This window comes from Nanorana parkeri, unplaced genomic scaffold (assembly GCF_000935625.1).
Source record: "Nanorana parkeri isolate BGI_ZX_2015 unplaced genomic scaffold, ASM93562v1 scaffold2192, whole genome shotgun sequence".
NCBI lineage: Eukaryota > Metazoa > Chordata > Amphibia > Anura > Dicroglossidae > Nanorana > Nanorana parkeri.
The window spans coordinates 31,801-48,650 of record NW_017308460.1 but is presented as its reverse complement, the minus strand read 5'-3'; the positions used below and the strand labels follow the sequence as shown (position 1 = coordinate 48,650).

General features: G+C 41.4%; 1 protein-coding gene across 1 annotated transcript in view; it reads right to left on the bottom strand.

The window, feature by feature from the left end:
* ADGRA2 (adhesion G protein-coupled receptor A2) overlaps positions 1-16,850 on the bottom strand; it is a gene marked incomplete at its 5' end in the record, with an annotated part of 74,955 nt that overhangs the window by 32,513 nt on the left and 25,592 nt on the right. Inside the window, 5 exons of the mRNA XM_018572977.1 lie at positions 2,283-2,496; positions 4,935-5,098; positions 5,185-5,256; positions 9,869-9,940; positions 10,773-10,844. Coding sequence (XP_018428479.1) covers positions 2,283-2,496; positions 4,935-5,098; positions 5,185-5,256; positions 9,869-9,940; positions 10,773-10,844 — 594 coding nt within the window. The remainder of the gene's footprint in view (positions 1-2,282; positions 2,497-4,934; positions 5,099-5,184; positions 5,257-9,868; positions 9,941-10,772; positions 10,845-16,850) is intronic.

Below are 16,850 nucleotides of genomic sequence, written 5' to 3'. Positions count from 1 at the left end.
CATTTGCTAAATTTAAACGCAGACATTGAGTGTAAACAAGACATTCCTGCTCTCCCTCGGCTCAAATTTAACATGCCTTGGACCTACATTCCCTGATTCTACAACATAAACATGAGCCCATAGTATGACGCATACATGAATTTCATGTGACACTGGCAGAAAGCACTTGCAAGTTAAAAAAAAAGCCTGCAGATGGATTTTTTTTTTTTTAGGTTATCAGAAGGTGATATCACAAGTCTCTACTTGCAGACGCAATGTTATAATTTGTTGGTAACCTATTTCCATATTAAAGTGGAACTCCAGTCCACTGGGTCTGCAAATGACCATATAAAGAAAGGAGCCATATTGCACTTCATTCTCTGCGTATCATTGCCTAGACACAAGCATCCCATCCCTGTTATGCTCAAAGTATACATCTCAGTTTCTGCCGTAAACAGATTACATGAATACTGTAGAATTCAGGTCTAAATTCTGTTCACGTAATCTGTTTACTATATGAACTGAGAGGCACCTCTGAGAGGCACCTAATAGTGCCTGCACATACCTTTGACACATCTTCATGGATTCCTGAAAGCCACAAAACCTGTGCAAATTCCAAAACTTCCTGAGGAATTCAAAGTTAGAATCTCATCTCTGCTTCCACCTTGTATTGCTTCTAAACTGGGGCATGTTTACCTGAATTGCAAGTTGTGTCTGGCCATTACCTGAATTTGAAAAAAAAAAGCCGGACTCCGTGAGTCTGCTGAATCTCATGTTTATTCAATTCTTCATATCTTGGTCACATTCATATCTCGGTCCTACTTCCAGCTGCCTTTAACACGTTTCACCCATTGGGCTTAACCGTAGCGATCTCTACGATTAAGCCCAATGGGTGGAACGCATTAGAGACAGCTGGAAGTAGCATGCGGATATGAATGTGACTAAGATGTGTGGACCTGCATAAACGTGAGATTCGGTGGACTCAAGGAGTGAGGCTCTTTGCTTTCAAGTTTTATGTGGAGGTGGAGCGCAGACAAGCTCAGTGTTGGCACACTTGGTGCTTACAGGGGAACCAGAGTGGGAAATAGAGTGGTTATATTTCTGTCAGGAGTTTGCTGACCGCTTCCTGGAGTTTCTAGTATCTATATGCATGATTGCAGCACCAATGTATAACCTGTTGCTGACTCCCTGTTCATAATAACACACTTTGGCATTAACCATTTACTTTAAATAGCTTGCCATTTTTTATGTGACTGTAGCATTTGGACATCTTTATATTTTGCCCCAAAGTGGTATTTTAATCATAGTTATAGTGTGTATTGGATACTCTAACAGTACAGCAAGCATGACATAATTCCTGACTTTGTGCTTGTTCGCCTGGAAGTTTTGGGGTATTCCCATTCTCCATAATCTAATATTAAAAAAATCAACAGGGAGACTGACCCATAATAATGTCCACAACAGGTATACAGACCCTGGAGCTCAAGTACTGATATCTCACCAACAGAGTCCCTGGGAGATATAAGAAATTGTCAGGTAGTCCAAGTATCCAGCATCTCCCAAAACTCGAAATATCAGCTTAAGGTGGGCTAGCCCTTCAAATCAGTTTGTTGTGTGCAACTGTTTCACTTTCATACTAGTTCTCTTTGCACCAGTCTTTGCAAATAAGCCTAATAAGTGCAACAAGGTAGTAACCCACACAGACTGATATTGCCATGGGAAATTGAAGTATTTCCCATGGCTGTCAGAAGCAGCTGTCAGAAGCAGGCTGTCGGCCAGCTTCAGCTTTCACCTCGGCACAGTTGAGCCGAAGCATATGCCTTCGGCTCGACTGAGCCGCTTGGCCGACTTCGGGAGCTGTACGGGCTATAGTGAATACAGCAGCCTTTCGGTTCTACTGAACCATAGGGGTCCTGGGGCCGAAGCTAGCTGAAGGATCAGCCGAAGCCACGGCTAAATCCTTCGGCTGCTTCGTGAATAGACCGCTGCACATTCCTACCGGCCAATCACTACGATGGACATCCTCATTAGCCAACAGCAATGTGCACAAGGAAAATAGTAGTGGCCAAAGGTCGGCACCATTTGGAAGTGTCAGAGCCTTGACTGTCAAGACAACCTGAGATTGGTCAATGACAGCAAGGTTTGGGAGACTGCTGCAGTTAGGTGCCTGCACTTTATATCTGCAGTAGTGTGTTCCCCTTCCCTCCAGAGGGTCTCTTTAAAAATTTTAGCAAAAACATAAGTGTATTAAAAGATTTTTTTTCTACATGTTTGGATTTCTTTTTTACATAATTATCCAGTACCTTGTGATAAAGGTGCAGTCATGAACGATTGTCTTCTCCAGGATAATGCCTTGTTCTTCATCTTCCTCCACCTGCTTTCCATTATGGTACCAGATGATTTGGCTGCCGTTGCCCAAGTAACTTGCTGTACACTGAATAGGTATTCTGTCACCCTGAAACACAACTTGCCGCAAGGATGGTATAAGCTGGTGGGTGTGAAGTTCTGGTGTCCTTTCTGCAGTAAAAACAATGGATATTACTTGATGATGAGGTCACTAAGAACACTTGCAGCCTTATATTTCTTGTAACCTCTGTTAGCTAAGTTTCATTCATCAGTGGATGAAGAGTACACCTCAAGTGCCACGACTGATGCAAATTAATTGAGTTCAGCTTTGAGGACAACCCTTTTACTGGTAATGCTCAGTATGTCATTACATTTTCAAAACTGTCAACTAACAGAGGTACCCAGGTCTGCCAAAGAAGTACTGAACAAGTTTATTATAATCCATCCTTTGCTTAGCAAAAGTGGAGAGTGCATCTCAGATTCTCAGCTGCACCATGGTCACATAGACGAGGTTGGTTAAGAGAAAATAATTGTGAAATTCACCTAGTAATAAACTCTCTAAAAAATGTAAAACCAAAAAGCCCTCCACTAAACCAGTGTGAGGCTAAGTAGAGTCTTCTTAAAAAAGAAGACATCTACATGTCTAACTTCCATCACAAATTACAAAAACAAGGGGTTTATTCCTCATGTATTCCTCTTGGCCAATTGTACATCCAAAATCACTAATTTGGTGTAAATAATATTAGTCTGTTTCTGTGCTATAAACTAGCAGTTCTGGATGTACAGCTGAAAGTACAGACAGCCAAGTTAAGTTTGAAACCAAGTCATGCAGACTACACTGGAAGAGTGGGACCAACTATACCCCATGGACCAACTATACCCCATCCCCTTGCAATGCTTGAAGCAGACATCTCTCTGGCACTGTATCGTTCTGGCCCTAGTCATAGCCTATCTGAAACACAATGATGTATGGTAACCACGCTTCACATTGGAGGAGGCTAGATAAACACTAAGAAGTCACTGCACTAAAAAAAAAATGAAATTAAAGGGTAAACACTTTGAAATGAGTCTACAGGGTTCAAAAAAAATAAATGGTGTGGACAAATTTGTTGGTACCCTTCCATGAAAAAGAAAATCCCACAATTTTCTCTGAAATGACTTGAAGCTAAACAAGTTTTTTTTGAGTATTTAAAATAATAAAACAAACAAAATGGCATGGCAAACATGTTGGGACCCTTAACCTTATAATTTGTTACCTAACCTTTAGTGACAAGGGTGCCTTCTCCAGACTGCATGTTTCAATACTTTCCATATATAGGATTCAGATCAGGGCTCATAGAAGGCCAATTCAGAATAGTCCAATGTTTTGTGCTTAGCCAGTCCTGAGTGCTTTAGCTGGGCGTTTTGGGTCATTATCCTATTTGGGTAGCAATGACCTGCGATATGTTTTGCTCTAAATTCTTGATAGTCTTGAGATTTATTTTACCCTGCACGGACTAAGGTCAAACACACATGTCACATGTCACATGTCAGACCCAGCAAAGCAGCCCCAAAACATAACTGAGCCTCCTCCGTGTTTCACAGTAGGTATGGTGTTCTTTTCTATGAATGCTTCATTTTTTTCCCTGTGAACATAGAGTGGATGTGATGTGCCAAAAATCTTAGGTTTTGTCTCAGCTCTGCAAAGGACATTCTCCCAGAAGCATCATAGCTTGTCAATTTGCATTTTAACAAATTCCAGTCTTTCTTTTTTTATGTTTTTCTTTCAACAGTGAAGTCTTCCTTTGAGCCCACTGTCACTCAGAAAGTGACAGATGGTGTGATCAGACACTGATGTACCCAGACCTTGGAGTTCAGCTGGTATCTCTGGAAGTTTTCCTTGGCTCTTTGTCTACCATTCTTCTGTTCAATCTGGAGTCAATGTTCCTCTTGCAGCCACATCCAGGAAGGTTGGCTAAAACTTCTTAATAATATTTGCAACTATAGTCACAGGAACATCAAGCTGCTTGAAGATTGATTTATAGCCTTTATCTTTGGCACGTTGGTCTATAATTTTCTTTCTGATCTCAGACAAATCTTTCCTTTGCTTTCTCTGGTCCAAGGTCAGTGTGATGCACATGATGATAGCAAACAGCAGAGTGAATACTTTTCTCCATTTAAATGGGCTGACTGACTCATTACATGATTGAGGACATGTGTAATACTAACTACAGAAAACAGCTTGAAACTTTGCTATGATCCAATCATATATAATCTTTCTAGGGGTACCAATACATCTATTAAGGCCATTTTAGAATATCTTTGTAGAATAAGCAATCATTTATCTCTTTTCACACTTTCAGGTATACACAACCCTACTCCTTTTAATGTAATCACTTTTCAGAAGGAATAAAGAATTGTTTCAAAAAGCTGTAAGGGTACCAAAAAATGTGTCCACCTCTGTAGCATAGGCACAAAGCATTAATATCACATTGTCCATTATAAAAGAGGAGAAGTAAAAGAGACAGATAGCTGAGAAGGTCAGTATCACTAGTCACATGATCAATTATTATATGAGAATAAATGAAGCGATCACTAATGCCACACTGTTCCTCAGTGAGGACACGTACCACAAGTCAGCTGGCTTTCCTTCAGGTTCCTCAAAGGCCTGTCTCTGAGCGCACTTGGGTACGAGCAAAACGTCCTGTCAGAAATCTGAACTGAGCCATTCTTGGTCCAAGCAGCCACCCACCGAAGGTGACAGTCACAGGTCAGGAACTCCGTAGAAAAGTCCCTGTAGGTACACAAGGCAAAGGCTCAGTATAAATAAATTTTATCTCATTACTCTATATATGAAGGCGGATGACTCTAAATACTCACACAAACTTCAAACCAGGCAGTTCATCAAACACCCCTGGAGGGAGAGTAGAGAAGATGTTTCCAGACATTGTGCTATATAAACACAGAGAGATGGAATTATAAACATATCTGAAATAAACATGTTGTATTAATATTAATACTGAAAAATATTTGTTCATTATTTTAAATGACTTAATTATTTCATCAACATTTAAACAAAAAAAAATTAAACATTTATTCAAATGGCTCGTGCTTTGATTTGTTCAAATTAGATGCAGGTGCAGGAAAGGGTAAAACAAAAAGCCCTCATCTAAGAGTTACAATTACCTCAGAAAAGAGAATGATAAAAGGCAAAACAACAGGTTCTATTTAAAGCCCTGCCCCCTACAGGACAAACTTATCTCTCCTCCCGTTGTTCAGTTCAGCTGCCAGGAGCGATGTAAGGAAATCTTATGTAAGCTCCAAGTCGTCTCTGCAGGGCTTACTCATTGTTGAGGATTCAACACCTCCTGCCCTACCTCCAACACCTGCCACACCTCCATGTGACAGCACTGGACCAATCCCCAAGCACTGTCACATAAAGGGAGTCACATACACAGAAGTTTCCTTCTTTTCTGGAACTGTAGGGGAGAGAAGGTAGTAAATACCGCTAGAGAGGGGAGCACAGGTTTGCTTTAAAAGAAAACACAGAATAGCGCCCCTGCATGTGCGATATCAACATGTTTATTTCGTGTAAAACAATCATAGAAAACTACTCACAAGTGTAGCAACATATACACTAAGTACAGTCTCCACATGCAATGTTTTAGACAGGAACAATCCAGGTGAATACAAAAAAAGCCTGGTCGGTATAGCCGAGAATGCAGACGGGGCAGCAACGAATGATGCGTTTCAAGGGCATGCCCCCTTCATCAGTTCGGATGAAGAGGGCGTGTCCTTGAAACACGTCATCCTCTGCTGCACTCTTCTGTGTTTTGTTTTGATATTAGTCAGAGCTTTCCGATCTATCTAAGGAGCCGCACCCCTGAGCTGTATACATACGGAAGTGAGTGACAAGCCACTGACAAGCGCCAGAGAACCCTTGTGGATACTGAACATTGCTTTAAAAGAAACTTGTAGTGAGAAAAATAGAGGTGTTGTCCATTGCTGACCTGCTTCAATACTTTTTGAATCGTGACCAAGAACAAGCTTGAAGATCAGAAAGTCAGAAAGGAGCCAGTGAGCTCTTGATCTGTGCAAAGTATTGAAGCCATTGGATCAGAATGGCTGGTTGTCTGACATTTTCAAAAGAGACCTAATACTTTAAGTGAATGTCCGAATTACATTTCTCCACACAAAAAGCTGCAAGTATAGAAAAATAAGGTTAGATCTTCCACTGAGCCCCCCCAAGTATTTTATGCTTTTTTTAATACTTACCTTATCAGATGTCCTCAGGCTAATCACATGATATGCAGGGTTCCTCTTCTCAAGATGGTGGGCGAACCTCAAAGATGCAAAAATGTATAGGACCCTGCAAATCACGTGGCCAGCTTGAAGACATCTGAAAAAGCATTATCTTGAAGATATCTGGAAAACATAACTATATTGTAGTGCAAGGCATAGTGGTGAAGGTCTGCACTCACAGTATGTCCTCAGTCTTCCTAGTTAAATAATGCTGGGTGCCATCCAACCCGGAAGACTAAGGATATCTAGTGGTGGAATTGAATTACTGCAGGGGAAAATGTCAGAGAGCAGGTGAATATTACCATCGGATTTACTTTTTTTATATTTTACAACGCCTATGTATGTGCATGTTTTGCATAATTTTTTATTTTGATTAGACATAGGGTTTAAAAAACATAATCCTTAACACTTAACATAAGCTTAACACCTAAGCTTCACCCTTAACCAAATTTCTTTTTCATTTTGTACAAAGTAGGAAAGGGTTAAAAACTCTGTTAGGTTTCTATTGCTTTCATGTGCCCCCACCGGGAAGGTTCTATTTTCCTGGTGACCACTGTAACTGTAACTGAAAATGAAAGAAGATACAACGTTTTGGGTTGTCATCAGAACAAAAATAGAGAGGGAATTTTCCAATCGTAACATTTGTTCTGCTAACAGCTCTCTAAAAGTGAATTTACTTTACTTTGGAAGAGATTTCCGTTCATCTCTGGAACAGGAAGTAAAAAAAAAAATCTTCCCAAACCCTGATGGAGTTTGAACCATTCTCTACTCTATTATTATTATTATTACATAGTATTGATATAGCGCCAACAGTTTGTGCAGCGCTTTATAATATAGGAAGACATTACAATCACAATACAATTCAAGACAAGATGGTAAGGAGGGCCCTGCCCGTGAGGGCTTACAATCTAAAAGGGAGGGGGAAGTGATACATGAGGAGGTAGCTGTGTGGGGATGATTGTTTGAGAAAGTGATTGTTCAGTGGTTAGGTTGAGGTGGGATAGGCTTCCCTGAAGAGATGAGCCTAAAGGCAGTCAGAGTGGGAGATAGATGGACAGGTTGGGGTAGAGAGTTCCACAGGATGGGAGAGACTCTAGTGATGTCATGGAGGCGAGCATGGGAGGAGTTGATGAGGGAGCTGAAAAGCAGGAGGTCTTGTGAAGAGCGGAGGGGACGGCCTAAAATAACCCATAACAGTAAACTAGGCTCTGCAGCATGCTTGTCCTATCTCAGCCAGAGGCAGTAGAGATCTTCTGCAGAAGCCCCATGTGATCCAACCAGTGACTGAATCCTCTGACATCATCCATGCAAAACTGAAATGCCAGTTTCGAGTTGACCTCCCAGCTAAAGTATATTTTCTCTTGTAAAACGGGCATTAGTCAGCACATGCCTATGAAGCCAGCTTAGCCATTTAAAAATCTGCCTTTTCTGCACTTTCCTAAAAAAATGATCTTCTTTTGGAATGCACTCCTCTAGACGTTTTTAATAATTAGAGAAGGTTCCTGGCAGAGATACAGCTGACCACAGCAAAGGTAGTAGGAGCACAGCCCAGGAATACTGGAATTACAGGTTGCATTTCAACCTAGAACCATGCGCCTGTCTCCAGCATGGATGTAGCATGGTCACGTGACCGTGCCTGTAAGGGACAGTCAGTCTTCCATGGCCGCAAATAGCACAGGAGCTCTGCTGAACAAAAACACAAGAGGGATGTTCATTTTATTGCCCAAAATAGAGCTTGGTCCTGCAAATGATTAGTCAGAGTGTTTTATAGCCATGGAAGTGTCAGAGGAGTGCTGGCATTTTAATAGTGGTATATTTTAAGGAAAGGGTACTTGTTCCTCTGCCTTGTGGTCACTGAAATAAGAGGCTCTATTCTGAGCTCTCAGTGAATCTTTTGCCAAAACAAATATTTGTCCTATTTTTTTAAAATCTTTTTTTTTTTAGCCTCGAATGCTCCTAGATCCATTGCTTTGTGAGGCACAGAGACAAATGATACATCTAATGATACAGTTTTCTGCTACAGTCATCAAAACTAGACTAGAAAGAACTGCGAAGGGTGCAAAAATGTTAACAATTCTGCGAGAGGGATCTCATGAGACTAAGGGCTAGTTCACACCAAACGCGTTCCAGGAGCAGAGCAGAGCAGTTACAGACTGGATCAAAACTGCGTCCAATGTATTCCAATGGCATTTTGGGCTCTGGTTCACACCGCAGCGTTCAGTTACAGAGCATGCAAAAAAACTGCAATATGCCCTATTTTTCCTGCTCTGGAACGCACGCAAACACATCAAAAACGCATGCAAACGCTCTTTTTTTTTACAAAAACGGCCCAGAGCGCGGCAAAACACACTGCACTGCGTGTGCAGAAACTCATGCAGATCTGGTCTGCATTTGGTGTGAACAAGCCCTTATAAAAAACCATGCCATACACAGTCAGCTAAATGAGAACACAGTGAATCTCAACCAGTGGAATGTCTATCCAAAGGGGTCCTTTTCTTGGGTTTGGTGGGTATTCACATTTATCATAAAATGTAACTTTTTTTTAGTTTTGGAAACAATAGCAGAACGAATACATCATCTTTGAGGTTTTCACTTCTTTCTGTTCTCCGTGGAATAAATGGAGTGGCAATATTGTCGCTAGGACAGGAAATAAGGGGTAACTTCCCCAGTGAACTCAACACAGAGTACAAAGAAAAAAAACAACAGAAGAGGTAACAGCCTTCCCCGGCTCCACTGAGAAGTGTTTTTATTTTTGTTGTATGTCTGTCTTACTTTTTGTCCTGGTGAAAATGATTGTTAAGCTGGCCATATACTGGTCAAGTCTTGGTGAAACCATCCACTTGACAAAAGTCAGAGGCGGTCCATAAATTCCTGGCCGAGCAGCGACTGCAGACAATCAGCTGTAGTCACTTTCAGGCTCCATTCACACATAGTGGTAGCGATTTCCGTGCAGTTTTTCGTCCGGAAAACCGCGTAGAACGAAACTGTGCAAACAGTAACATACACGCAGATTCCGTGCGTTTGCGGCTATTACAAGAGCCATAACGTGCAGAATCTGCCCTTAAAATCGTGATTGGACTATTTTGCAGGACGCGTGGTTTCGTGCCACATGGCCGCCGAAATAGTCTGAACCGCCGTATTGGACAACACAGGTTATTTAGAAAATGTTTCATGTGGTCACTGAGGTCATGCAGTGTGGGACAATTTTAGCTCAGGTAAGGAAGTATTTGGACAGTCTTGGTTGGGTTTGATATATACATACAGGCGGCTTAGACTGCTCAGACCCTGAAACGCAGCCGGAGTCACACAGCCAATTCTGTTGTTGGAGATGTCCCTGGAAGAGAAGAGAGATTCAGTCAGGAACTTCTAGTGGTAGGAAAGAGACCTTTTGGTCATTTTTCATTTTATGGTGGCGTTGACTTTCTTTAAAACCCAACTCCGGCCTCTCCAACGTCATAAACACATATTTAGTACAGTAAGGGTTAGAACTTCTAACAATGTTTTTATTGGTTCAGGTGCCTTCTTCTGCACCCCCAATTTATTGTATAGGTGTCACAGGGACAAGGAATTAAGTAAACATCTCCCCAATGGAGTGAAAGACAGAAATAAAAACCCATAATTGTACTCTTCCCAAAGCTTAAAGCAGAACTGCGGGCAAACACAATCTTAACCATTGCTTTGGGGCTACCCCTGTATTGCATGGGTTAAGTGCCCATTTCGCCTAGGGAGCTAAAATAACCGGGATAGACTCACCCGAACCACAACCACACCCGAAACACCCGACTGACTCCTAAACTGGTCCCCTTCAGCCTCTTTTCCTACTCCGTCAACGTCCTCACAACCTATATACTGTATAGGACATGATGACTTACAGGACCTCAGACCGCTGGAGTGGAGGAGACAGGCTGAAGGGACCGATTTAGGGGTGAGCCGGGATCAGGGTTTGGGTGAGTATATTGAGGAAGTTATTTTAGCTCTCTAGGCAAAATGAGCACTTAACCCTTGCAATGCGGGGGTAGCCCCAATGCAAGGGTTAAGATTTTGTTTGCCCAGAGTTCTTCTTTAAAAAAAGTTTAGGATGCAGTTGAGATTTAGTAAGAATGTGAGGTTTAATGGGCAAAAAAGCAAGAATATTATGATGTAGCTCTCTCACATGTGATACTTACAGGCGTTTTAACTGGGAAAGTCCAAGAAAAGATCCTGGGTCCATTCTACTGATGAGATTGTTTTTCAGGTCTCTGTTGAAAGCAAAAATGAGAAACAACATCATTAGTGTATGCAGGATATTGTTCATGCTAAACAGTGTATGAAGAGGCTAGTTTGTGAATTAACTGGTTTGCAACTTCTATTCTATAAAGATGCGTGTTTACCCTCTAGGTCTAGTCCTAGCACAGGGTTTAAGCAGCACAGCCTTAAAGTGCCCCTGCTAGTACTCTGCTTAAAGGAGAATTAGGGTGAGAATGGGGTGAGTGAAAAACACTCCTCCCCATAATTCAAGCCGACCTGTAACACTGAAGCTGTCACAGGTCGGCTTTATTGATCGGAAAGTCAGCGAACACATACCGACTCCCCGATCCTCTCACTGCAGAGAATGGTGACTTTCAGCCACCACTCCCCACAGGGATTCCCCCTCCCCTCTCTGTTTCTCCAGCCCTGACTGACTAGAGGCAGAGCCAGCAGTCAATCAACCAGCGGGGTGGATCTCAACAGTATTGTTGGGATCCGTCCCGGCTGCAGCGCGGCTCTGCGCTCATAGCGTACAGTAGCCTGCTGTATGCTGAGTTTTGAGTCACCGGAGGACATTAGTATAATATTATATATAATTTAACAATCAGAGGCAGGAGTGAGCAAAATATAACTTGGTTATATGTCTCCTGAGAGGCTTTTGTGAGGCTAATAGATTAGTGTACATACAAAGTTTTTTGTCCATTCATTCCTATGGACAGAAACCCACAGCAGCTGGGGTTCCCAGGCGTATCTTACACTGTGTGCCAGTACACCGGTATTTGCGCCAGTGTGCATTGGTTTCAAAATTTTGCGTACCTTGCCAATGCAGGACAAGGCAACAGGTTCACTCAATGTGGTCCTTGCACATAAGTAGTAAGCTCTCTTTATTCAAGATGCCCACCCCTGCCCAAAACTGCAGCATTAAAGTGCAAAAAAAAACCTGGGGGGGGGGGCATTAAATAATATGCTTACCTTTTCCGTGGCTTCCTCCACAGTCCCTAGACAAGGGTGGCATCATCCTCCTTCCGGCCCGATCATGGAGAATGTTAAACAACACCTATTTTACAAGAAGATTATTCTGCGCTGTACTGCAGTGTCTTCTTGCGAGATTTGCATCGATTTCGATGGCAGGAGGATGAGGATACGGGAAGGCAGGGAAAGGTTAGCATTATCTAACAACTTTTCCCCCCACAGGTTTTTTTTTACCCCTTTCATGACAAGTTTAAAGAAGGGGAAGAGGAGCCATATTGAATAAGCGGACTTTACATGAAGTGCAAGGTCCACTTTAACTGCCACCTTCCACAGATGCACATTTTTTTGCTTCCCCGCTGCTAATTCCGGCTGCTGAGAGTAAAGAGAAATACCAGTACTTCCCAGCATGGGAAGAATCACTCCCCTTCCTCCAAGGTAAAGCTCAGGTGCTTGGCAATTGACTGCCTAGGCCCCCATTGGCACATGAGGACATGGAGAGAGTCCCCAGACCTGTGTAGGCATCAAGTCATGACACAGAGCTTACATAGCACTTTCTCTCTTTACAAAGAGCAGCAGGGAAGTGAAAGGATGTAAGTACACTTGGGGTGGGAGGAATTTAAGAGAACCTGTTCCTTGGCCCTGTATGGCAAAGAACATGATCACTTTAAATTACACATTAAGTACAGTTAATACAACAGTTCAAAAGCACAAAAATTTACACAGCAAATAGAAAGTGTATTCACCTAGCTGACATTTACAAAGGTCTTCACATCAGACACCGGGGAGATATAATATGGTCTGGAAAAATGGGTCAGAAGGATCTGGGTTCAGATGAGAGGCACTGACCGTATTATGTACTTCTGTGTATTATGATATCACACTGCATGCTACTGTTATCATTGCATGTTGATCTGGGTCATTATATAACTCTGCATGTTATTATTCTGATCAGCAAGATAAGCGATTGTTCTTCTTTGTATTCTTTGCCCCTGAGCCAGTGATACAGAGCCGATACGATCCTTTGAATTACACAGAAATACCTTAGTTTCTCTGCCCAGCTTTATAGTTTTGGTTCATGTTACCTTGACAGAAATATAAAGGGGCTTATGATAAGCTTTTGTGCTAGATGTAATAATAAAAAAAAAAGAAGCAGGCATGGATTTCTCTTTGTAGCACGTGTAAGAACAACCCCTTCTCACTACGCTGCCAAGAGAGCTGAGCCCATTTCTCTGCATTCAATAAGGAAAGATGTTCCTTTAATTCTGGCTGGACTTGAAAGGAAAGATACTTTTAGAGATCCAATGCACAGAGGGAACTAATCATGACCGCTGAAAAGGAGAACATACGTCAACAGTGAGAGAACTATAATAATAATAAATATGTAATAGGTTTAGGGGTGAAGACCTATAATCCGTGCAGTTCAATCTCCATCTTTCTTGAAAATGTAATATTTTTAAAGCAAGACAGCATAAAAATGAAACTGTAAAAGGTATTTTTTTTCCACCTATACAAGCTTTTGAAGTGTAAAATAAGCTGGAAACCTAAAGAACACCTCCGGGTAAAAATGTTATTAACCTTTGCAACAGGTCTACCCCCGCACTGCAAGGGTTAAAGTGACATTAAACCCTCAGATTTTTTTTAACATAAACCAATACTGTATTGTGTGCCTTACTGTAATCCATGGTAGTTTCCCTTCTCTTTGCTGCTCTTCCTTTTAAATCTGTATCTCTTCTCATGCTTGGGGAGAACTTCCCTTTGCAGCTGAGTGCCTCTTCCTGTAGTGCTGGCTCAGGTTGTGAACCTGCACACAGACACCATGTATCCATTTCAGAGACAAGGCAGTCTGCTGCAAAACAGAAGTTCTGCCCAGCATGAGAAGACATGAGGATTTAAAAGGAAGAGCAGCAAAGAGAAGGGAAACAACCATGGATTACAGTAAGGCGCACATTACAGTATTGGTTTATGTTAAAAAATCTGAGGGTTTAATGTCACTTTAAGTTCTTGTTTTTGCCTAGGGTCAAAAATAACAAAGTTATACTCACCCGATCTCGGTTGGAACAATTGCCGTTGTTTCCTCTTGATAAGCCACTTTTGTTGGTATCTGACAGTGACTCCTTTTGTCCTCTCTATAGCATAAACATGCATGCTTGGTCAAAGATTTATAAGCCTGCCAGCTCCCTGTAGGTGTGCCTGCTTTGTATTTTGCCAGCCTTACCTGTTCATGTGGTTTTCATATATTCTATAATACCTTACAGCAGAACTTCAGTTCTTATGTAAGTATGCAAACTCTCAAGACACTAAAATGTAAACATGCTTCACATCAGAACCCTCTTTCACATCAGAACCCCCTTTCACATCAGAGTCCCCTTTTACATCACCATGGCCCACCTGCAGTATGGAAAGGCATGATACTGTGTGTAGATTTCGAGGCACCCCTGGAGAAGTCATAAGGAACCCCATGGTGCCACGGCACCCTGGTTAAGAAAGACTGCTTTACAGTTACAGTTGCTTAGGTAGAAGTCTAGCAATGTGCTTTGGGTTGTGTGAATAAATCAAAGCACACAGGGAAAGCTGTTGAAAATGTCAGAAGATCATAACCTCCTCTCTTGCTAACTCCTAGCATCTTAAATGAAGTGTTCCGAGTGGTTTCTATGGGCAAATTGCTTGACGGTTTGTTGTTTATATACACATATTCCATTGAATAGAGGTGCTGAAGTTCTTTCACACTATAACTATGCATTGTTTTCTTGTCCCCTTGTTTTTTTGCAATATAGGAGACCAACATATAAATCCAAGTAGATTCTTATGAGGTGAATATAATCTTTAACAATAAAGGAACCTCAAAAGTTTATTACAGGGTAAATTAATCTAAATGTTATCTTTTAGTTATAGGTGCAGCCTGGGAGGATGTGTCAGCCCTTATGTAATCAAAACTTTAAAAGTGAGATCTCTACAGCAAAATTCCTGGCCAAATGGGAGTGTTGGATGATCCTGTCCACCTTTACATGTTCCTGATGTTACGATCATATTATCAATAAAACAGCCAACAGGGATAGTGTAATTAATGGTCACAGAAGGGGTGCAGACCCATGAATGCCAGATCAGACCAGAGATCTTACAAATAGAGTCTTCAAGAAATAAAAGAAAGTGTAAGGTAATTTAATTCTCCAGTTTCTAAGAAAAAGTGAAATATTAATTCCGAGTAAACTGACCTTTTAAAGATTATCATAAGAACCTACCTATTTAAGGCATAAAGGAATGACCAGACGATAGCGTACCCCTACCCTCGAGAGATTTAGCAAACACTAACAGGGCCATTCACAAAAGTGTGAAGAGTTTGGAGAAGGCAGGATAAGTGAACAATCTAGGACAACATAGCTGAACTGGAAACATTTCCCAATTCAGCTCACTTTCCAGTTCAGTTATGTTGGCCTAGATTGTTCACTTCCCCTGCCTTCTCCAAACTCGTCACCCTTTTGTCAATAACCCTGTAAAAGTAAAACAGACCACATCTACAGACACAGAAACATTAATTAGTGAGAACTGTTATCATTGTTATTATGTAATACTTTATGTCTCATAGCAGTCACAGCAGGGGATTATGGGTATAAAGAACATTTGTCTTAGGCAAACGGGTTCATGAAGCAAAGCGGGTCAGATGAAGACAGGATTCTCAGGCACTATGAAATCTCATAGGGTCACATGTGACAAGCAGGACGACACAGCAAAGAGAAAAATCAAAGAGGCTGGTGCCCTCTGTGTCAGCAAAAACAGGGCTTCATTGATCTGCCTCGCTCACTAAAGCTCCCAGCACAACAATTAACATATTGTACATTGTTATTACGACACAAGGATACTCTCCATTCCAACAAAGGGCAATGAGGGGAAGAGGAAAGCCTGTCTGGAACTATAAGGTTTTTCAGTATTAGACCTATAAAAGTTATATAATAGGGAGGCTCTTGCCTTTTTATGAACGTATTCTACTCTAAATAGGGCACTTTATGACTTTGATGGGGCAGGGCACTAAAAAGATCATCAATCTACATGCCATATATAAAAAAATGTAAAAGTGTTTCCAGTAACAACAGAAAATGTGTTACAATCCTAAAATGAAAGTGTATCTCTAGTCAAAACGTCTTTTTAGTTAGCTTTGGATAGAGCGGAGTAGGGATAGAACCTGCATGTTTGTTTTTATTACAATGTCCCTTCTAGGGAAATTCCCACCACTCTATTTCCTGGTGACCATTGTCAGAGGTACAGGAAATAAGGGGAATTCCAAAACTTTACAGGTGTAACTAGAAAGGGAGGTGAGATCACCGCTCAGATCAATGAAGAAACCTGGAAAAAATGGACATTTGCCCTCTGCCGTCCTGAGGCCCCCTCTTGGTCCTTTTATTTGAGGAGCAACTCCATTTGCCAATAGGAACAGTCAGGAGACAGGTGAAAGAGTGGCCGAACTTGACTTTTACAAGACAACTAAGATCTATACATAAATTCAGCTGACTATGTCTCTCGATCTATTGATCATTTTAAAAATACAGTTTTCACAGAAGGAATATACGCAGCATGAGTTGCCCAAGCTTACAGCATGTTTTCTTCAATAAATTAGTACGTAGTATACTGCTTCTACCTGTGACCATTGCACTGGCCGATCAATGTGGAGTGCTCAAACGGACTGTCTAATACTTTTGATGAGCTGGGTAATGTTAACCTTTGTGGCAAATAGATCTCGCTGATGATTTTAAGATCTGCTCTTCCTTACAGGATTCATCAAACATCTGAAGTATTTGACTTCCCTATTTACTAGAGAATCAGTTCAGTGCATATGCACTAAAATTATCGTGTTTTTTTTCATATTTGCAAAGAGCACATAGGCAAGGTACACTAGAGCAGCATTTCTCAACCTTTTTTCAGTCACAGCACCATTTAAAAGTATGCAAAATATCGAGGAACCACTGGCTAAAATGTGACGGATTCTAAGGTTGGACAGCAAGCAAAAAAGTGAGATTCTCCCTTTTGAATCAGGAGCCCTCCTTCTTATCAAA